This window comes from Molothrus ater, chromosome 3 (genome assembly GCF_012460135.2).
Source record: "Molothrus ater isolate BHLD 08-10-18 breed brown headed cowbird chromosome 3, BPBGC_Mater_1.1, whole genome shotgun sequence".
NCBI lineage: Eukaryota > Metazoa > Chordata > Aves > Passeriformes > Icteridae > Molothrus > Molothrus ater.
Window position 1 is genome coordinate 37,845,332 of NC_050480.2, and position 24,265 is coordinate 37,869,596.

The 24,265-nt window shown below is 36.0% G+C and overlaps 1 protein-coding gene across 7 annotated transcripts in view; it reads left to right on the top strand.

Moving 5' to 3' along the window:
* QKI (QKI, KH domain containing RNA binding) overlaps positions 1-24,265 on the top strand; it is a 150,052-nt gene that overhangs the window by 97,056 nt on the left and 28,731 nt on the right. For all 7 annotated transcript variants that reach the window (XM_036379930.1, XM_036379931.1, XM_036379932.1 and 4 more), the window contains exon 4: positions 4,515-4,658. In XM_036379930.1, the coding sequence (XP_036235823.1) occupies positions 4,515-4,658 (144 nt within the window). The remainder of the gene's footprint in view (positions 1-4,514; positions 4,659-24,265) is intronic.

Sequence of the window (24,265 nt, forward strand, 5' to 3'; positions counted from 1 at the left end):
AGGTGCAAGACCACAATTTGAAGTTACTGTGGTATGGTGAGGTGTGTGGAAAATATGGGATACAATTTTACAGTGAGCTGGACTGCAGTAGCTCCCCAGAAGGAACAATCTTTCTAATATTTAAGTTTGATTTTATAGATTCAAGTCAGTTACATCCTTTACCTGTTTTTCTGCTTCTCCCCAAATCCCTCCCCTAGAAAATTCCTGTAGCTACACTACTTTTTTTTTCTGCAGCTAAATTTTAGGACTTGTAGCAATATTTTTTTTTAACTACCTAATACATTGGCCCTAATAGCGAGATAAATATTGAGTAGTCCATTATTGTGCATAGGTACTCTGAGGATTAATGAGTGTATATGCACAGGCAAGAGAATGAAAGCAAATCTGTCTACAGAATTAGGCTATATTTAAGGATACTGAAATTTCTGCCAAACAAGGAACACAGTGAAATTTCATCTGCCATTTATGTTGTCCTTAACGTTCTTTAATTTAGCAGACAAGATAGTTTGGTTATAATTAAGCTCTCCTAATATTGTTGTTCCTCAAGGTTGTGGTGTAAATCACTTTACTTTGTAGCTCATCTGTAGTACATCTTCAGTCTCCATTTTTCCTATATAATTCTTCCATAGACAGTCCCTGGGATGCAGGAAGACTTCACGCTACCGATTGCTTCTTGTGTATGTACTATAATTTTTAAATATATGCAGTTGAATTCCTTTTTCCTCAGGTCTTAGTCAGGTTTTCTGATTTCCCTGATGCTGTTTCTTCCTTCAGTGTGTGTGCCCTTCCTGCTGTGGTAGCAAATGTTTCTTTCCCAAAATAATTCTCATGGCAGTTTCTATTACTCCTGAGAGCTTTTTCAATAGGTAGACCTGGCAACTAGGCTGAATGGATCAACAGTTGCTACTGAAGGACAAGGGGCAATGTGCACACTGAAAGAAAAGAAATTATGTTTAAACCTAAGAAAAAGCTTTTTTTTTTGCTGTTGTGACTGAGCACTGGTTGAACACTGAATAGGTCTCCCAGGGGAGGGGATGGAGTGTCTGTCCTTGGAGATACTTAAAACCTGACCCATAGCAACATGCTTGAGCTGACCCTGTGCTGAGCAGGGGGCTTGGATTGGATGATATTCAGGGTTCCTTCCCACCCCACACATTTTGTGAATCTCTGAAGTGAACTGGTTTCTCTTATCTGCACTTCATTTCAAGACCGCCACATCTTGTAGCTTCTTTGTACCAAGTTAGGCAATGAGGCAAGTTCTAGTAATTATTTCCTCCCTGTTTTTTCACCATTTTCTCCCCCAAAAATTCAAAAAAAAACCCCTAATCAGCCTGTAAAATCTTGGAACATGTTTTGTGAGTCTTCAGAAAGATACCTTCCTACTTGTGTTCCAGATATATTCAACTTTCCTGTTCAGGCTTTACTACAACAAAACATGGTTGAGAAAAGATGTGTTCAAGACTTGTTGCACAGAGGACTAGTTGACTATAAATAAAGATTTTGCTCGGGGGAAAACATGTTTTTCCAAACCATCCTGTTAGGATTTAAAAAGAGAATGAGGTAGCTTAAAAAATGGCAGCTCTTAAGTGCAAGAGGTTTGGAGATTATCTCTCTCTCATTACTATCTCTGTGTTTTGCGCCTTTCTGTTGGAATGAATGAGCTGGTAGAGACCTGAATTTCCAACTTGGATAAAACCAAACATGTAAATAATCAAATATACACACTGGTATAACATTCAACTAGCATTTTCAGTCAAACAAAAGACATTTCTTAGAAAACTGTTAACCCACTAAGAAAACCATCTCACGAGACAGAATGGGACCACTGGGTGAAATCGTAACCCCAGTGTATTGAGGTTCATAAACATAAATTGGAAGCACGTTCCAAACTCTGGTTTTTCTTTTCGTTTTTAAGCAGTGTGCGAAATTTTACTCTTCCTAGCATTTCTTTCAATCCTGCCACGTGGTGTAATAAATACCACCCTCAACAACAGGACTTTTATTACTGTACTTTATGGCTGTAGAAGAGCTTATCATAGTCATACACTAATCAGTTATCTTACTGATAAGTAGTTTGTATGATTGCTTGTGCTGTGAGGTCTCACCCTAATAATACCTGTGATTATAAACCTCACACACAACATGTTCTACCTAAAAGTTAATTAGGGGGATAAAAAAATCTTCAGTATTATTACTTTGTCCTATATGCAGTTTTTTCTCTTTTTAAATTGAGGAAAAAATTCTCATGCTGCAATAGACTAATTTGGAGTACAGTGCCAATACTTGATGTAACATTAATCTGACACAAGTTTTGGAGACTTTGCAGCATATTGTTTTCATTATGAGAGAAAAGGATAGACCACCATAAAGCCCCTTTATGTTTGCTAACACTATCTATAAACACGGTGCATGGTGTTTAATGGCGTGGTAGCTAAAACTGCATTGAGGCATTCCTTGTCTTTCAGGAGCACAATTTGCTGCTTTACCTGGGGACACCTTCCCTTAACATTTATTCCTCTTGGCCTTTTAAGATTTGTTTTATTTGTTTTGCTTCCCATGTTACTGGGGTTGTGCAGGTTTCTTGCATCTGGTGTTAGTAACCAGGACCTTTTCCATTCCAGCACTGGGTCAGTGCAAGAATAGGTAGTTGCACATTTCTTTCTCTGCCCTCTGCTGGTTTACGAACCCTCTCTCATTCTTCATACCTGTTACATATTATTTTATATACTACCTCCTATTGGTGTTGCTTGCCACCATCTTAAAAGAAAACAGCTCATTCCTGCTTTGGATTAAGAAAAATGGAATTGTTTATTAAGTAACAGTGGAGTTTTGATTACGATTGAATAAAGAAGTTGCAAATACTTTGTCATAGACAGTTCTTTCAAAGATTGTGTTTCAACAGAGAGGATGTTTTAACTCAGCTGCACTTTGCATCACTTTCTGTATTATATCATAAGTGAGAGTTATTTTTCTCTTTGTTTCCAGCTTCTGAAATGGGCAGACCTAGTTTCACAGCCACCTTTGTTAAAAAAGTTGGCAAAAATAACATTAAAAACAACAGAACACACCACTGTATCTGATAGTGTGGAGTAATGGATATGTGCACGTTACATACATAGTGAAAAGTAGTTTCAAAGTACTGATTCCTTTACATCCATTTTTCATACATCTCTCATGGTTCAGTTCCCCCCCACCCCCCATTTTTATCCTTGCGTATTCCACAAAACATTTCAGACTTAGCTGAATTAAAAATGAAACACTCTGAGGAGCAGTGCTCCCTCAGGTATATATGAATACGAGGCACTGCAAATATTTGTTGGTATTAAATCTTAGAACATTTCCTCAATGTATCTGATTTCCTGGAGGACTTTTTCATGAAATTTGGGGAAAAAGACATATTTGCAATTAAAAAAAAAAAAAGGATGAAGTTAAAGTGTGAATTGTGGTTAAGCCACAAGGGTTTATCTTACAAATAGGAGACTCTTCTATTATACTCAACTTTTTAAATTTTAAATAAGTAGCATTTGTTTATGTAGGCTTTTTTATAGATTCAAAGTTGTAATAAGCTTTTTTTGAGGCCCCATTTTTTTTAATTGTTGTATTATATTTTAAATATTGTCAAAATTCAATGAAGTTTCATGAAAATTTAGCTAGCTTTTAACTTTTTAAAAAAGAGTTGGGAAATTTCTTCTGTGTTGTGTTTCATTATCTTATTTTTTGGAAGACTGGATACTTGAATGTGTTACTTAAATTTATTGGTTTCTGTTGTTTAAAATTGAAATGCTTCTTTTAGCATGCTATATCTTTCTAAAAACATTTCTAATATTTATCTTTGGGATTACTAATGCCATGGATGTGATGAGTACCTGTGTAATGGTGACCATCTTGTCACTTGGCCTTACATAACTTTAGTATTAAAGCCTTGTCATCTCCTCCTCTCTTTCCTTCATCCAGTACATGGAGCTCTCCTTTGAAAATGGTAACTTCTGTTCCTTTTGGAGTGTTTGATTCTTTGAATCTTGTCTTCATGAGTATTTGAAAGTGATTCTTAATGCTGTAGAATTGCTCTCCTGTTCTTTGTAGTGATTCAGATGGAGTTTCTATGTCTGGTGTCTGTTTCACTTTTCTTCAAAAGATAGGTTGCTTAGCCACTAGTATGTCTTACCTGTTTAACTCTTGAAAGGCTCTAAATAATATTGAAAGTAATACTGTGTTTGTATTCCTATTCTTGTTCCTTTATTCAGCTGGAGGAGGTACTCTTAAGAAATAGCATATGTGTTGCAGTCTTTAAAAAGTATAATATAGATTAGGAGGTTCCAAAACACAAAACCCCAAAAATGATATTTTGAAGGCAAAGTTCATATGATATGAAAGTCTTCAAAGTATGATGAAACACTGCTGAGAATAAAGTTCATACTATTTACAGAATTTATAAATTTGAATTTGTCTACTCTTTGTGGTTGTTTTATACAGAATGTAAGTGCTTCATAGCTTCCATGTTTTAATTTTTTTAGGAAGAACAGAATCGAGGCAAGCCCAACTGGGAACACCTGAATGAAGATTTACATGTACTTATCACTGTGGAGGATGCGCAAAACAGAGCAGAAATAAAGCTGAAGAGGGCTGTTGAAGAAGTAAAAAAGTTACTGATACCTGCAGTAAGTATTTGTATGCAAGCCTTTGATTTCCATTTTCAGAAGGTACTTTTGAAATACAACTAATTTGCTACAGGAGTAAGAGTAAGCTTGCAGAGTAGCATCCTAAAAGGAAATTGAGATATGATTTTGTAATACTCTAGTGATCTTTAAACTGCCTCATCCCAGATTGAATTATTCCTTAGAAGAGAATAGAGAGAGATTTTTTTAAAGAGACTTTTTTTTTTTTGTCTGAGATACAGATGCAGGAAATAGTTATCACCTTTAAAAGGCGCAATGCTGAACTGTTACAAACACCACATTTCTCTTTCCTTCAGCATTAGTATTCTTCACTTTAAGGCTGGGGAAGTATGACATGCTTTTATGTTTCACTTCTAGAGGATTCTGATACTTTAAGAAACAAAGGCATGTTTTTTTAAAAATGTAAAATGATAAGAATAAATTAGATCTTTTTCTGTGGTGGAAAAATTTTCCATATTTCAAGGAAAATTGAGACTATCTTGCAAAAGAAAGTGGTATGTGGTATTAAAATGGCCTACTGATTTTGGGTACTTAGTGAATGCTAATAGATGCTGGCTGTGAGGAAACTTGTGGTAACACATGCTGTCTCTATAAGCAGATTTATTCAGAAGACATTTTTAGAAATTACTAAAGATAGGGAGAGAGACTTAATTTCTGAATTACCAAAAAATGGTAGAATATTAAGCAGGAGGTACAAAAATAGGGATTTAAATCTCTTGACATTGCAATTTTCAATTTCTGAAAGCAGCAGACAACTAGAGAAAGTAGACCTTAGAATTTACTCACATACTAAAGAGACCTTGAGTTTAAGATTGAGTTTATAGCCAGGATTTTTATGTGGGCAAAACTTTGAAACCCTTATGTTCATTCTTTAGCTACTACAGAGCAAATAGTTTAGAAACCAAACTTCTGTGTAAATTAATTTTGTCAGGTTCATTCTTCTACCTCCCCCTTACTGTTGACTAATATGACTGGAGGGTCGACTTCAGGATGATAGGTTACAAACCCCCAGTATGCCTGAAGTACTGGTGTGTATACTCTGTGTATGTTTGTGTTACACTTGTTTTGTGGAACTGTGGGATGGGTGCATTCTGAGCCTCAAAAAAATGTAATGCATTAGTAGTTCTTTCATTGTGAAAGTGACAGCCAGCTCTTTGTCATGAAAGCACTCTGCCTCATGCAGTAGCCTAATTGGGGAAGCACTGTAATCCTGATTACAGAAATAATTGTTTTTCCCCTTTAATGAAAAATAACAACACAGGGCTAACTACTGTCCGAATAGAACATCACTTGAAATGCCCTTTGTCAGTTCGCTTCATTACCATCTTTACATATTATGCATATGCATAGAGGTTTGGGTGGTACATATTACTTGCACAAGAGTTAAAGGTCTGTTGGCTCTAATTTCTAAAAAGTATGCCTTGCTGGAACGGGTATGTGTAGTACATACTAATAAATTAGTGTATAGGTGAACTTGGGTTTGTACTACCTATTGCATCTGTTCAATTAGTATGAAAAATGGAATGGTGGCTTCAGGCAGTTTGAGAGCTGAAAAATTCAGTTTAGTGTTAAAAGATAGGAATTGAAAACTTCTGTGAGGGTAGTCATAAACCTTCAAATAATCAGGGTAAGCATAAGGAAAAAAGGGAAATCCTAGTGAATTACAACAATAGAAGGGAAAACTGGATATTGGAAGATTCCAAAGATACTCTAAAATGTAAGAATGGAAAAAGTAAAATTCCCTTTCATGTGGTAGAATACCTGCAACTGTTAGTGTTTTTCAGATAAAGGATTAAATTGGAAAATAAAAAAAGCTATGTATTTCTCTTCTCTCCAGCTTGATTAAAATTTGGGACTATGTAGGAGAGAAGACTCATTTTCATCTTGCCATACAATGTGACAATGCATTGGGTTTGAGATAAATTTCAGAAACATGCTCGTGTTCTAGTGTTCAGAGATGGAAATTCGTTGCTATTTTTTTTGAATGATCATTTATTTTTTGTACTCAAGATGTTAAAAAGCCTAATTACATTTTCTAAAACAGTGCAGAAATAGGCACATTTCTTAAAGTGGATTTCTATTTGAATGTACTTGGGTGAACAGATACTATTTCAGTACTAAAGTGTATTTCTTACATTTATGAATCTGGATCATTAGTGATTTTTTTTCCTTCTGGATGTGAATTAATATTTTCCCTTTTCACTTTCTCCTATATTTTACCAAGCTAGTGATACAGTCAAGTAGTTTATCTTTAGAAATGAAAAGCACAACTTGAGGAAGATTGGCTGAGCAAGCCATTTTTTTTCCTCCTTGAGGAGAAAGGCCAACTTTTTTTTTTCATTATTACTCATTTGTATTTAATTTACATTTCTTTAGTATGAAGCAATTTTTAAAAAATTTTTGGCTGTACTTCAAGTTCCCTAGGATTAATTCTCTTCCTCTTCCCATAGCTCAGTGAGATACTGGTCTTTATCTACACCTGCAAGATCATACAGTATTACTTCTTTAATGTTTTTCTTCAAAAAAGGCAGAATTAATAAAGCAGTCTGCAGATTTTTGGGATCACATCAAGTTGTACTGTCCTTATGCCTCCTTCTGAAGTGAATCCTCCAGATCATTGATCTCTCTTTATTGTGGGAGCTTTGAGAGTTGTTTGTTACTTGCATGAGTTAAAGGCGGATGGGTGGTTCTCTTGCAAAGGAAAGGCAAAAGATGCTCTGGATTGATTGCTCACTGCAGAACAGAAGAAAAAACTCAAAACCTGGATAGGGGGCATACATAATAAAGAAGTATAATATACCAAACCAGAGCATCATTAAGGGTTTGAAGTTGTTCTTGGAGGTCCTGGGCTGTAGGGCCGAACTCCTCTGCCAGAAATGTTAAGCCTTCTGCATTTTGTAAGAAGTGATGAATAAATGTTTCTAGCTGAATGAGTTTATCTAGATATTCCTTGCATTTTACAGATGACAGGTCTAGCTTAATTGCTAAATCACCTTTATACTAGCTGCTTTTGTAAGGGATGAGGCACATATGAGAATTCAAATTACAGACAGATACTTTTTGCTCCATTTTCTTTTGATTCCACATGTTTCCTTTCTGAGGAAAAGATTGTATTTCTGGTTTCCACTTAGCTATTCTAAGTTGGTCTGGAATCTGTGTTGTTCAGATTTTTCTATTGCTTTTCTTAAGCTGGGGCAGCTGTAGTTTTACTTGGTTGCTGCCTCCATCTTCTTGGAAGACAACTACAACACAGAATTATTCAGTGATGCTCCCTGTCAAATTCTGTATATCATTTGTCACTACGACATAGAATTTTACAGTTGTGATGGGTAGGAGATAATGTTTCAGTAGAAGCTTGTTTCATTTTGCTCCTACATTTGGATCTTGCCTGTAATAGTGATTTTAGACTTTTCAGTCTTGAATATCTTTAAATTTAGTTGTATGGGAAAGTAAATGTGCTGTATATGACATGATTTTTACAAATTGGAACATTTTTTCTAGTGGTGCTTGATATGTACTCATTCACGAACTGTCCTCGTGTTTAGTCCCTGTTACCAGAGATGTATCTTGATAGTATTTCTGGTTTTAGTCACACCTATATACAACACATTTTCTTTATATAACAGGAGAGAATATTGTGAAGGGGCAGTAGTATTGGTAGAGTGGTTTGTTTTTCAGTTATATAAGCTAAAAGCATTTCCTTCTAAAAGACTGCTTTCAGCAAGTGTGATGAGGTTTATTATGAGGAGCTTGTTTATTAAGTAAGTGAATTTCTAGTGTTTGCCTTATAGGTGTGGTTGTAAATTTTCCTTGTGGTTTATTTTCAGCTACTTAGGGTAAACTGAAGGATGTCTTAAGTTTTACCCTGGGAACTTTGTGTGCTGTGAATTCCATTGTGAAATACAGAGAAAAAAATAATTTAAGAATGTTTAACCATGCTTTAGACTTAGTTAAAAAAAGAACATAGTTAATAATAATGTAATGCTGTACATAATTTGTTGCTCTGTAATTAAGACTAGCAAAAGCTTGAGATTGGAAAGATATTAGGAGAAGATTTCATTTTTTTTATTAGCCATCTAATAAACCACAATAAATTCTGCATGCAAGTTTGACTGTCTTGAATAGCTCTTTCTAATTCATTCCTGCATGGTGTGTTGGTTTTACATTTTTGCTATTACAAATGAGAATGTCGTGCTGCCTTGCATAGTTTCCCTGTTGAAACGTTGGTCATGCTGTGCAATCCATTGTTTGCTGCTTATTCAGTTCAAGTAACGAAATTAATAAGTGATACAGTTGCAGAAAAAGGATGCTGCTGTCCTTAGGAGCATTTTAGGAAATTCCTGTGTGATGCCTGTTTTGTCACTTCCCATACAAGTCTCTCAGGGTGAATGATCAGACAGGAAGCTCTGCACGAAGAGCAGCGCAGCAGCCAAATGTCTTGGCAGTGATTACTGGATAACATGGTAAACTTTTTGATGTGGGGGAGAGGTGACAGTGCCTTATTTTTAGTAGCATGAAGCAGGCTTAATGTTTCCATGGCTCTATGAACTGAGGGCTGCTGCAGTCCTGCCATTCCTTCATGATTTGCTGTTCCTGCTTCCTGTTTTGCATCAGAAAGCCCTCGCCTTCCTCTGATGGTGTGGGGAGTCCATTTGGTGGAGAGCTGAACCTCCCTGAAGGACTTGCTATAGAGTCAGGCCTGGTTTAGCACTGACAGAATTGATGGCATGAGAACAGGCAGATAGGGACAAATGGTAGTGCAGCAGATCACCCTTAAATAAATTTCTGTAGAACTGCAAGTGACTATGTTCACCAGCAAATAGTGTGAGTGTAAAATATCTTACTACAGTGTATTTCTGATTATGGCAGTGAAAAACAATAGAGGACTGTTAATGTTCCTTTTTGTGTCTTCCACTGTCCAGTATGTCCAGTATGTCATGCAAGTCTGAGTTTTAAAAATGAGAACAAGAACTTCTTACACCAATTCACATAGGAAATGTTTACATATTGTACTTGATATGTCACTGCAGCGTTCAACTTTTGTGTTTGCATTGATATTAACTAAATTATTTTGGGCCAGCTGCAAGTGAAAAGTAGCTCTGTCCATCATTGTCTACTGTGGTGGAAACTCTGTAGACCAGTGGTTCATTACCACCAAAATAATATCTGTTGAATAGAAATGTTTTTTTAAGACCATATTTACTACAACATGTCTTGATGATTTTCAACTGAATTGAGGTAAATCTAGTTTAAATTTAGCTGCATTTGTCCTCTCTTCTGAAATTATTATCTTAGTACAAAGGAGAAAATTAGAATTGTTCCTCAGAATATTGCTCAGGGTGACAGAGCACTGCAACAGGCTGCCCAGAGAGGTTGTGTAGTCTCCTTCTCTGGAGGAGCCTGCTCTGGGATGAGGATTAGATTGTCCCATGAGGTCCCTTCCAAGGTCAATCATTCTGTTATTCCATGATGAGAATAATTTTGAAAAGGCATATAAAATGTGCTGTTTATATAATGATTATAAATTTGTTTTCAGCTTTCCATTTTCAGAAAGTTGACAAATAATTAAATGGTAACTACAAAGTTATGATGATCTATGCCCTTACATGTTTCAGTTGATTGTTTTACAAATTTGGACACAAAGTCATGATCAAATATAACTATGTAAATATGTCTAGTTTTATAGCTTATAACTTAGGTCACAGTTCATAGGGATTCTTCTCCATCTAGCTTTTCTTATACTAATGGCAGAAAGAAGCTTCTCCAGCAGTTACTTCTAAACACCTTAATCCAGGTGTTTACTCTGAATCTTCTTCTGGACATCTTTGATGGCTTCTAGAACCCAAGGAAATTAGTTAGCTGTGCCTACATACAGTTACTGTTGAATACCATCTCTTTTCCCTTTTTCTTCTTCTCCACCAGTTTGCCTTTGCTTATTTAAGGTGTTACAAATGTCTAACTTGAGAAATGGTAGATTAAGTTTTTGGAAAAGACCTTGGGAAATTTAGAAAGTAGTCTCTTCTCAAATAGTAACAAAGACACTCTGTTGCCTGAAACTTAGTAGGGACATTCTCTTCCAAAGTGGGATTATGCATGGATTGATTAGGAGCTCTGATTGGGTTCGGCATGGGTTTTGTCTGTCTTTCAGAAATGTGCCTAATCTATTAGGTTTTTTTGGTAGACGTAGTTGTAGAAGAATAAATGGTATTGACCTATTCTGGTAATTTTTGTGGTACCTATAACTTTGTAAATTTTTCATCCCATTTTTATAATTTGCTTCTTTAGTCTTGGCTATTTTCCCAGTGCTTCCTCTAGTCGTTTTTTCTTCTTTTTATTTCTTCTTCCATATTTTTGTCCTTTTTCTGTGGATGGTCCTGGAACAGAGCATGTAAGTTGGGATCTTTATATAAAATCTTGTTAAAGCATTTCTCCAAAAAGCAGATGATCAAGCTCCAATTCTCCTTGTCTGGCCATGTTAATGAAAATGATGACAAATCCTTCATTTCTAGTTACAGATATGTTTTGGTTGATGGATTTTCTTTTTTGAAGTCTCAACTTTATACCTAAGTGAAAGAAATGGTAATTGTAGAATTGTGATTCCTGGGGAGATGTAGTATAAAGAGTAGGAATTTGTTACCCCACACTTTTAAGACATTTCAATGCTTATCACTAACCAGACCATATTAAGGAGATCAGATCACTTCATGTATGAGTCACCTTGGAGTGGTTTCTGGAACAATCTTAGCGATTGCAAAGATTTCTGTGCGCGAAACAATAGTAAAGTAACCAGTAAACATTTCCCTTTTCCAACCATTTAAAGCTTTCTTTGTTGCTAGTGTTAGTTCTGAAATCTAGATTTCTAATTATGCAAAAGTTAAGTTTGTCATATAGACATCCGTGGTTTAATGCTGTCTGCTGATTTGCAGTCATATAGTTGCTCTACGTTGTTCTATTTTGACATCAGACAGAAAATTCTAACCTGTGGAAGAGTGCCAAGAGTTTTTCGCCTACTATTCAAAGAAAACTTAAGTGTTTCTATTTTTAAACAGTACAGAAATACCTGAGCTTTCAGTGGGAGGAGTAATATGGTTTCTTTTTTCTTTCATAAATTGTTTATAGGCTAAGGCTCTAATACAGGGATGTTATAGATACTGTTAGCAGGATAAACACAGGTGGGCATGATATAAGAGATTGGAGGTGATTATGTTAAATAGCTTATATGATTTTGGCCATTTGTAACACACTTTATATTAAATTGGAGAGGGGTAAACCATCCTGGAAAGTGATTAGATGAGATCTTACTGGAAAGTTGCATTGCTTGGAAAATAGTTAATAAGGAAAAGCAGTTAAGATTCCATCAAGTGGTATATTATATTTCTTGTGTGTTGTTGGAAATGGTATGGGGTTTATAATTTTTTCATCTTATATCTTCTGTATTTAAATAAGTATTTTAAAAGCCCTACCTTTTTTTCAAATTTACTTTTTAATAGGGATAGCTTAATGAAAACAGCACTGCCTTCTATATTTTCAGCATTACTATTATTAGCTAATTTTTAATGTTTTCACAACATCTGTTTATGTAGTAAATGATGTTCATCAGTTTGAACTTCTCTTGTAAAGTGAAATGTGTTTTATATTCCAAGTCATTTGGAAGTACTGGATAGAGGGAAATTTCAACACCAGCAAATCTAACGAAGTCAGAGGTCTCTAGTACTATATCCAGTCCTTTGATATTGCAGCTTTGTATAAATGGATTGGAAGATGTGAGGTTTTCTATTTGACCAAACACAGCTGTAGGTACCAAGAATTTCAGCTGCTTTATTTATAATAAATAATTCTAGCCTTTGATAGGTACTTTGCTACAGCCTCCAAAATGGTACATTACATTACAAATCCTTTTTCATGAGACTGAAAAAATCAAAGCCCCAAAACCACTATTTGGAGCTGGCTGTCTTATGATCATTTGAAGCAGTTTTCATGAAGAGTAATTGTCAGTCATGTAATTGCATGCATTGTTGTGCCCTCATCTTAGAATCTTTATGATTCCTTCATTCTCTGGCTTGTGTCCTAGTTTGAAAATGGAATTTTAACTTAGACTACCCTGACTTTCTTGGCAGCTATAGTAACTATACTGATACAGTTGTAGTAAAGCAAGCAAATGACACATCAGGTGAAATGGAACTAGAAGGTGGAGTGGGGATTTGTCAAATATTCACATGGGTACTTGAGTGCTGTGGTGATGGAAGTGGGCAGTTCCAGTTCCTCGTTCAGCCTTTTGGCTATGTTAGGTAGGAGGTGGCCGTATGTTTTTGTCTGCTATGCTGAGGTTTCAGTTTTTAATAAGAACATCTGTAGCTTCTAGGGTTTTAAAGGAAAGTTTTAAAATAAGGCTTGCTTATTTAGTTTGTTAGAATTAACAGTCGAAATCATTACTGACAACAGACATCAGATGTTTTGAATAATAAAATCGTCATATATTGTGCAGAAAAGTTGTTTGCAGGAGTAGAATCACTTGTTTTACTTTGGAAGATAAGTTCTGAAAGACCATGGGAGCTAAGAGGTGTGTCTGGATTTCTCCTGGTTTAAACCCACTGTAGTATATATGGTGATACTGTGCTAATCTGATTTGTCAGTTAATGGTATCCTGGCATTTGGAACAGATAGACTATGATACAGTGTTGAGAAGGACACTGGGTTTTTTTCTCAGTGCCTGCAAGAGCAAAGCTTATAGTTTCAGTAGTCGTTTCTGAAATTACTGGTTAATTTCCAAAGAAGGTGGTTGGGCTGTGGATGAGGGCTCCCTTAGTGTCATACTTGATATTTCAACTTCTCTCCTAGTGGATAGTGGAGAACTCTTCAAAGAGATACTTTATTACTCAGCAGCGAGGACAGCTTTAGGGAAATCTCTTACTTTTAATGATCCAAAGGTCAGTCAGATTCAAGAAAGATAAAAATAAAAAAATCAGGCTTTTAAAATACATCAGGTCATAGAAACACTTGTTTTCTCCTATGATAGCAAGGGTACTTTAAATAAACTTTAACTTTTTCATCTGTAAAATGTGGTGAGAGCACCCTACTGTTTTTTTAAATACTCTGAGAGGTAAATGTTTGCTTAATAGTCAATATGTGAGAGGTCATTACTGGAATGCTCTTTCTTTTGTAGCTGTCTGTAGTTTTAGAGGTGGTTCTTGGAGACAGAAGAATGAGCAAAGTGTTTATTTTCCTGTAGTATTGGAGATTGCAGGGGAGACTCTGAAGGTTCCTGGTGTTCATTAAAAAGTTGTGCTAATAAGTGGCTTCATTGATTTCAGTTTAGAATCAGTTCAAAATAATTTTCTTGTGTGTGTTGCATAAACCTAAATTCTGTGTATTGCCAAAATATTTTTGTAAAGGAACTTTTTAACAGTATATATGTATCCTCAGCTATGTTGCCTTTGTGCTGCAGGTAAACTAGACATTAAATTAAATGTCTTGCCTTCCTTACAAATTAAATGGGAAGATTAGCAGTTGTGCAAAATCAAATAGAAGTCCTGCTCAACTGGACAGCCTTAAAGGAACTCTGCCAGTGTCATATGAGAAAATGTCATCCCTTGTTTCCATGTAGATCATTCTGCAGGGCTTGGAAAATAAAGTGAAGCATGTAAGACACTAAAGCTGACAAACAGCACAATTTATTCTTATTATGTCATGCTTTATATTCAATATATTTTAAAATATATTTTAAAGTGTTTAAAAGTAATCTGTTCGTAGCATTTCAACATACAGATGTTAGTAGTTTTTAAATAATACTTTTTTTCACTACTATCTGTAGGATTTTTTTAAAAGATCCTACGTGGCCTCAGTAACAAGATCCCATTAAGATTAATAATGCTTTGTACATCTGAAGTGTACAGACTCTTCTAAAAATCTTACTCTAGGTTACCTCTAAGAACTTGAAAGATGCAGAATTGTGTGCATCTGTGGTTTATGTTTGAAATCTGGGAATTGATTTTTACTAAAAGTCTCAAATTGGCTTGGAAACTTTAGAAATCTTTGCTAAGGCAACATCTGTGATGATGTAGTTGAGACATAATCCCCAACATACTTCAGTGCTGGTTTTATTTATTTCCATTTAATCCATTTTCTTCAAATGTGAGTCATACATAGGCTTTCAGTCAAATGTTAAGGTTCAGGGGAACTTAGGAGACTGTATATGATTCCATGTCATTTAATGTAAAGCACCTGAAATTTAAGGCATGGCTTCTCTTACTAGATACAGCAGACTCTTTCTGATGGAAGTGTGTGCAGTAGAATCATGAGGGGAAAAAGAAAATTACTTCTTTTAGTGTTTTCGTATCAATCACTTTGGGTTTGGTTGTTTTTTTAACAAGCTTTGCTTTTTACTTTAATTTTTTCCACAGAAATGTCCAAGTAGAATCCTGTTTAATTAAAACAATTTATTAGCAGGGAACCTTAACTGGCATAAGAACAGGTAAACTTGTGACATTTTGGCTTCTCCAAACAGCTTGTATTTCTAGGCAAGCTTATGTAAAGAGTAGAAAAAAATCAGTTTTTTCTTCATAATGTCATCCTGTTACTTATGATTTAAAAAAAAAAGTAATTTCAGAAAAAGAATTAGTTTGAGAGTTGTATTTATAGAAATCAAACATGTCCATATTGCTCTAAAAGATTAGTATTAATAGCATATGTTACATATCCAGACAAGTAAATATTACAGTTACCAATCCAAACAAGTAAATATTACAGTTAAAAGCATAGAAATAAGGGTTTAGTGTGGATTCTGGGGGAATTATTTTTTTTTCCAAGTTATCTTTTAAGTGATTTTCTGTACAGTTACCTTCTCACTTTACTGTTGTGGCATCCTTTAGATGTCTGACTAATTAGAGCAATTCTTTTTCTTCCTTTGACCCTAGGCTTATATCCATCCTCCCTTAACTTTATCAAGAGTCTTTTTGTGTTTCTGGTGCTTAAAGTTTCTTTTTCTCAAAAGCACGTGGATGTGTTACATTTATGGCAGAGAACAGTGTCTGTCCTGACTGCTGCATAACCCAGATTTAAGAGAGACCAAAAAAGGCACCATCAAGAAAGCCTGCAGGGTTTAAGAGTTTTTCTACGTAGTTTCATGGAAAAGGGAGGTTGGTGTTGGTACCTGTGTCAGTGCCTTCACTTGTGTCTGTGTTTGTTGATTCAGAAGTATAAATAGATCTGATGATGATTTAAGTCTCGGTTCTGCTTCCTAGGAGAAGTATTTAGTGCAGTGCAGAGCTCTTCTTTTTTCTTGATACCCTGAAACTCAGCATCTTAGGAGTGCTAGTCAGAGCACTCTGACTAGCTTCTGACAGGTTCTCCTGTCCTTTTTTTGGTAGATGCAAGTTCTGCAAAAGGGAGAAAAATGTATTAAACCCAGAGTATCATTCTGCTTTGAGAGACTCTTCAAATCCTGAAGGATCTGATGCAAGCGAAATTGCTTCTCATCTCAGTAGTGATGACCTTACTCCAGAACAGTTGTTTCATTAATCTATCCACACTTGCTTTTTGGAAGTATAGGAAACTACTTCAGAAACTGCTTCTGTAAACTCCCCACCACCTTTCCACAATATTAGTTATGTTTTGGCTTGTTTAAAATACACTGCTTGCAGCAAAGCATAGCAGCTGGTATTTCTGAATTCTTGCTGAGTCCTGGAGCCTTTTCTGGAAGATGTTTTGGGAAAAGAATTCATAAAATCTTGTATGAACTAGTCTGTCACTCTGTAGTTAACATCCAGACCTCACACTCAACAGTTTTATGTATTGACTTGCACAAAACCTTCTGCTGTGTTAGTTGCTGGTTATCTTCAGATAAACCAGTTGGGTTTTCTTATTCTTGAGACACCCCTTCCTCTCCCCAGTAAGACTGACAGTATGTTGTGTCTTAGGCAGTTGAAATAGGAGCTTCCAGAAGGCTTAAAACTGAGGGTGCAGTTGATAATGAGGGTGACTTGAACCTTTTTACTGAATAATTTCATAATCAAAACCAAAGCAAAACCAAATTTTTTGTTGTTTTCTGGTGGCTCATGGAGTAGCCAAAAAAGCAAAGGAACAAACTTATTACAGTCCAAACTATGAAGCCATATAGAGATTTCAGATGCTGTCCAGATGGGCTGATGAACTGTTTCCAAATGGCAAAGCAAGATAAAGCAGCCTGGGTGGTAGTCTGTGTTTTTACCATCACAGTAAGGCAAAGGAACTTCTTTCTGTTTGTAAACTGCCAAATACAAGTGGATAGTACAGGCTTAAACCTGAAAAAAATTACCAGAAACCCCAAAATGAAAATTATTATTTTATCCTTATTAAAGTATTAGTAATAACACCAGGCAATAATTCTTACTTAAGTGGAGATGAGTGATATTTCTGTAGTTGAAATTTGATGTTGAACTGTTCGTGGGGTAGGATAGGAGTAGCACTCATTTCTCTGTAGAATTTGTATGGAGCATTGGGGACTGTACTGCATTTAATATGCATAGGTGGTGTCTCACACGTAATATACAAATACATTCACACTGTATGTGCAATAGAAGATGCATTGAATGTTCAACAGGCAGATGAAAACCTTACCTAGAACACCAATAGGCACTTAATGAAAAAATTAATAGACCTGGCAAGTACAGTTTATGGGCAGGCATAATTAATGCATCAGTATGGTTTTATCTCAAATGCTCCTTACATCTCAGATGAAAGTACATTGTTAGATTGTTTGTACCTGTTGTTTGGTACAAACCAGCATCCTTATAAACCACTGAATGAATTGCATTTAGAGGTCAGATGAAGCAATATATGAGGGAGTTTTTTGGATTGTTTTATTTGGTTTTTTTTGTTGTGTTTTGGTTTTGGGTTTTTGGTTTTGGTTTTGGTTTTTTTTTTTTTTTTTGGTGGTGTTGGTTGTTTAGTTTTTGTTCTACTGTGGTTTTTTTTTTTTTTCTTCAGTTTTTTAAGTTTGGTTTTTGGTCTGGGTTGTTTTTTGTGTTGGTAGAAGTTGTAGTCTGCTTCACTAATTGGGCCAGATGGATCTCACTGCTTTGTTAGATGAGTCAGCCTACTTTTTAATGATGTTTTTAACAGTACGGCTGCATTTCATTAGAAATGTTTTGTGATGAAATTGTCTTTGGGCTTCTAGTTTGCCATTGCATATAGGATTTTAGAACTAAATCTGTTCTTAAATATGCAGTAGGTTTAGAATATCTCAGTAATTTTTTAAGTGAAAGCTTAACTTCTCAAATGTTAATGAATCAAGCTAATGCACAATTTTAAGTCATTCTTTGAAAAAACAAGTATGAGATGTTAGCTGTTCACTTCAGATTAGAGAAATCAGACGATATGTTTTGAAATTAAATGCTTTGTTTGATCTCTGACATTTTAAAAGTTGACTTCCTTCCCTTTTTGAGAAACTTTCTAAGAATGTCTTACTTTTGCACATTCAGTTTTTTACTAGTTTTGTTAAGTTTTTATTTGGAAAAAGGAAGAAAAGTTGTTGTAATGTTTACTATGAGTGTTCTTGCTCCAAAAGAAATGGTGGTATGACCAAAACAGACTAAAATTAATTTTTTGGAGGACAGACCACCATCTTCATTTGCTGTAGAACGAGTTAAGCCAGTGTTTAGGCTTTTCCAATACACTGTTAGTCCAGAGACAGCAAATGTTTATTCTCTTCAGCATTGAGCTGCTGTTTTCATTTTAGTGAAAGAGGGAACAGCTAGAGCAAAGGAGCAAGGGTGCAGTCGTAAGTTTCCTTCACTTTTCTCGATTAAAAATGACGGAGGGGAAAAAAGCTTTGCTACAAAATCGGCACGTCCCCTTCTCAAAATAAATAACGCTGTAAAAGGGCCTGGGTGGCTTTTTAAAAATTGGGACATAGTCATAACAGGCAGACAGTGGGCTCTTGCACATGGAATATAATGACACAGTACTCAGTAGCATTTTATGTAGGTCCTTGAGCTGTAGTTTAGGCTATTACATGCGGTATATAATAGCAAGAACAAGATTAATTAATTTCATTTGAGAGGTGACTAAGTATCTTCAGTAGTCAACACGCTGAAGTTCGTGGCTCGGTTGTCTCCTTCGCTGTCATTCCGCTGGCTGTCTGCCTTCTCAGTGTTTGTTCTGCATGACTTAGTGGATAGGAGGTGCTTTGTCTTCGCAGCCTTGGAGCCTCTCTCGTACAAAGCCGTAATGTGAGAGTACATCCCTTCCTGTGCCCAAAGGTGTTGCTGCTGCTCTCTGCCGCGCTCACCATTTTAATCTGAATGGGGAATCTGTCTGGGGACCCAGTACAGTAATTAGCAGTCTCTTCAGAGTGTCAGAGCAGAATTACCATTGTAATGGTTTAGCAGGAGGATAAAAGGATTGAATTTGGGTCTGCCTTCCTGCCAAACTAAATGAGTTGCCATGGGAATTTTCAAATATAAGAGGCGTTTACTTAAAGCAATTTGGCGAGTTTGAATAAACTCATAAATTACGGGGTTTAGAGGAGAGATCCCTGCTTTCTCTGGCTTGGGCTGAACAGCAAAGAAGGCTGTTAGAAAGCTGCTTACGTTCTTAATGAGAATAAGTTGATCCATGCTCCCTTGCAGACTATCAGCTTATTAGGGCTAAACTGTTTCTGCTAAATACAGTAGAGTAAGCACATTTTGAGAGACATAGTTTGCAACAAATCCCCGAAGTAAAAAGCAACATCTGATTGCTCTAAACATAAATTGAATTTCCTTTGCTAGATTAGATCTATTTTCAAGTAATGCTATTAAAAATGGTTCTCTGTATTGTTTCAATAAACATTAACCTGCTATTGATTTCAACTTTCCTTTGTGCGTGTAATATTTATTACAACACTTGTCAGATCTGCTTCTGAAAGGGGAGGGAGGGCATTGAGGTTTCTTCGGAAAACAAATAAGGTCCTATGGCCCTTCAAACTGTTTTTTTTCTCGGGTCACATGTAAATGTTTTCCCAGCTCAGGCCTGCCTGCCTTGTCTCTAAAGGGAGCTGGGCTTTGACCCGCTGACTCCTTTGTCAGCACCGATGCTATTGAAATGTGAGAAGATGGACTTGGTGCTTTCACAAGTGCCTCAAGTGATGAACATCACTTATGCTTGTTTAACCTTCAGCTGTGCTCCAGAAGTCAGCTGTAGTAGGCTGGGAAGAACTGATGGCCGTGTTTTGGAAGCATGTGTTCATCTTCTCTCAGCCGCCTAGATCGGGTACCTTAAAGAAACAGGGAAGAGTAGACGTGCCTGAATACTTTGATGCTAGCTTTTAAAGTGTATATTCAAGGATATGTCATACTTGAAACAGTATGCAGTATTTTTCCCCAAAATAATTGATTTTGGTTATATAGCTTAAGGCTTAAGTGTCGCCTTGTGATCCTTTCTAGTACATATCTCAAATCTTTACCCATCGTAAGTATTAGGATATGGAGGTGGAACTAATTAAAAAGAGAGCAGTACTGCCGTAATGGCAGTAATTTTAACTTTCGTTTTAAGCCATAAAAATACGGTTAGAGCTCCTTGATGTAATCTTACATCACTAGCAGGAATCCTGTAAATTAGCAAAGGAAAATAGTAAATTCCTGCTGGTGATTCAGTGGTTGAACAGCTGCTAAGTTCTAACAAATTCCTGAACTGTTACTAATGATCCAGCTGAAGCTGTTTGGTAGCCTCGGGGTACTGTTTCTGTGAAACTTTAGAAAGATCTCCGAAGAAATTAGAAGAGAACAAGAGCAGCATTTACTCTTACTAATACTCAAAATTTTAACTGTTCATTTAAAGTTACTTTGAGAAATACTGTCAGGGAATTGATTCCATCAGACTTGATCCCCACCCCCATACGTTCTTACTTCTTAGATGAGTTACTGGAATGCAAAATTTTATAATATAAGATTTATAAATATTTACAATAAAAATATTATCTAAGTGTTTGTGAAGTGGCTTGAGAAACTGAAACCACGAAAACTTCTACACTCTGAGGGTACATAAGAGGGTTGCTAAATGATTACAGGACATTATCAGCATTAAAAAATATGTAGAAAGGCAATGTTACAGAGGACCCTTTGGAATACTGGGTTGAACTGAGTGCATCACTTAGGTCCTTAGTTCCAGTACCTTACAGCACCTCTGCAAATTGATGCTATTTACAAAAATCAGGTACTAAAAAAATCTGAAAAAATAAAAAGGTATATATTGGTATTACAGTTTTCAGATCTCACACTCTGGGATTTTTTCTGCATTTTAGAATTTTAGTTCCATAGGTTGTGGTGCTTGATTGGAACTTATATTTTATCACATTTTGTGTGTTCTTCCTCTTCTCTGTGCTTGACTTGCAAAACTGAGGTGAAAATAAGTGGGAGTGCAGGAAAAGCTTAAACTGGTGGGATTTTTTGGCTAGGTCAGATGTTGAGATAAGGATATTTAAAGATTACTGATAACTGAATCTGGGCTACACAGTCTGAATTTAGTTTTGCGATACCTGTGAAAGAGGAAGGTGGGAATGGCTGTCTAGTATTTCACTCTTTTTTTTTTTTTTAATGAAGGATTTTCACAGCCTAAAACTTACTGATTGGTCACACCAGAAACATCCTTCTCCAGAGTTCGTGAAAATATACATCAGGCAAGTTGCCTGATAGAAGATGGATATTTCATTTGAAAGATAGTCTGTCCTTTATCTTGTGAGCAGTGTAGGAGAAACCTTATCATTTTATCATCTAAAAGTATGGCATACAGAAAAAAGTCTGGTAAAACTGAGATGGGCCTGCTTAGATCTGAATCTAATTTCAATTTTAAAGTACGTTCTCATGACTTGTGATGAGCCTGTTGTTTCATAATGAAAGCAGAAGTCCCCTTTCTGCTTCAATCCTGAATGATGAAGCTGCCGGCTAATTAATTTGTGGATGAATATCATAAAAAAGCACTTACTAGACTATTCTGTGCGATGACTTTATTTTCTAAGCGCTAGAAAAGGAACTCACAAATTTTTGGGGGCTTTTGGAGAGGTATATCACCTTTTTGAATGTCTCACCCAGCACCAGAGAACACAGAGGAAGTGTCAGGGATATGCACACAGGAAAGGTGGGAATACCGTAATGGGCAAGAAGTGGGAAGCTATGCAAAGTACTTGTTCTCTGTGCTTAATTTGTTATATTTCGAGGGTTCTTGGCTCCTGCTGGTCCAGGAATCCAGAGAATCAAAGAAATGTGCATGCTGCTAGACCAGTAGGGATAGCAGCTGTTTCTTCTCCGGGCACTCCCTCTTTTCTAATAATCTCTCTTGCAAGTATTTTTATCCAGTCTCCATTCAATTCTGCTTCTGCTGGGGCATTGTTACTTTTGCCTTTGATCTTCAGATTCCAGCAGTTTGTTTCCTTCTGCAATTTTTTCACTTACTAACTTGTAAACTTCCGACAGCAGGTTCTTTGCATGTGTATTGTAGGTATCTGAACTCCAGGTCAGAAGTGTTTATGTACTGTTATGCTAAAATTACCATTGGATGCAGAGACATGAAAACAAAATGCATAATCTAAGTCATACAATTCTTGGCTAAAGAAAATCAGCAACTCTCACTTTGGGTAGTTCTATAGAAGATTGTAATACACAAAAAGGAAAAAATATCAATGAGGAAATTGATTTTTGTGGAGTCCTCACACTATCAAACCAAGCATTATTTTCAGTTTCTTAGCATGGAGCTTTGGGAATACTGGATGCACTATTTAACTGCTGCAGATTTAAAGATGCTGGTGTAAGGTGTTAGAATTGCCCATTTAGGATGATGACATTTTTAGAGGTTTGAAATTAGTTTTTTCAGTGCTTTTAGAAGATGGATTGCAAATACCAAGGTTCAAAGATCTCTGCAAAATACAAATGTGTGTACTTAGAGTACTAGGTAGATGGTTGAGATTGTAGCCATTGCTCTGGGTTAACAAATCTACAAATTGAGGAACACACTTCTCATAGTTTCAAGGTAACCTAGAGGAGACTGATCAGTACAGTTGGCCAAGAGAAGCTGTGATAGTATTTCTCCACTGAAGGTTGGCATCAAGAGAGAAGAAAGAGAGAAAGGAGAATGATTATAAGTGAAAAAATGGGCAAAAACTATAAAAAATTTGTAGGAGAATGAGGAATAAGAAAAATATTCATGGAATATTTTAATAAGAAAAAAATATCTTTTAGTTGTCAGGTGGGGGTTTCCAGTTAGAAAAGAAGATTAAACGGCTGGGGTTCAGAATTAGCAAGACTAAGACTACCCATTCCATATGGAATTGAGTCAGTTGGCACACTGAGGTGTCAGCTCCCATCAGTCTCTCCTCCCTTACTGGTGAGTCTGCAGTGAGCTCTTTCAGTTTTGTAACCTGGCAGAAAAATACATAGGTTGAAAAAAACCAAAGTGTTGCCAGATGAGTAGGTTGGCATGGTTCAATCCTGGATCCAGTGATGGGTACAGGAGAGCAGCAGTAAGGAAAGAGTCGGACTGTGACCACCACTATCTAAATTGGCTTAAAGTACCACAGGAGTGCCAGTTGAGAGGCTTTTTACATCTTGAAAAATAATTTTTGACTCCTTTGACAGCAATGTAAAACCTCAGCCTAATCATCCTGAACTAATTTGTAGCCTGGGAAAAAGTCTTAAGGATGGCATTTTAATTTTTTACATTCTGGAATCGACTGTTGTATTTGCTAGGTAAACTTGTCTGAACTTGTTTCCCCTGAAATTATTTTCCCTAAGTTTTCTGTCTGATTGATTCCCATTCCATCCTCTGTTTTTCGAAGTCTTAGCTTTCTGAACTCAGTCATGCATGGATGCACAGCAACTTACTTTTACATTTTCTGGAAACAAAATGCCATTAATTTGTCCATTCATTTGAATTGCTTCAGAATTATATGCCTTGCTTTTCACACCTTTTGTACCTTTGTTGTCCTTATTTCCCTTGGCTTAAGGAAAAGAACTTCATTTGTCTCTTCCCATTAATGCTGAGTGAATGAATATTCTTCAGTTACTATGAGTGTTCAAAAATTGTCATTTTTATATTTGCCTCTTAATTTTTCAGCCACATCATGTAACTGAAAGCTTAAAATAAACTTTTTCTGGTTTTAGATTTTTTTCCCTATGTATAAGTTTTTACACACATTAAGGGAGGTTTTTATTGCAAAGTGCTATGTATAAGAATATAGTCCATAAAATTAGAGACTGTGTGAATTTAGGTATTATTTTGAAATATTCATGAGATTCTGAGGCTCAGGAGATTAAGAGGCACTAAGGTGATTTGTCTTGTAGTAGAAAATGTATTTTAAGCTGCTTTTGCTTGTGGTTGTGCACCTTGTCTACTACAATACAAAAGTATAATTCTACAGTCTCTGAAAGACAATTTAATTCTACATATTTCTAGCATCTAAGTCTAAATTTGTTTCTCCTAAAAATTGGATTAGAATAATAAATGTTCAGAGAACCAGAGTGTCTGAATAATATTCAAACCAGAATGATGTGCAGAATTGAGTCAGAAATCTAAAAATGGGACAGTGTTACTTGTTTAATGGGACTCAAGGATCATTCAGAAAGCAGGTGGGAATCTTGTAT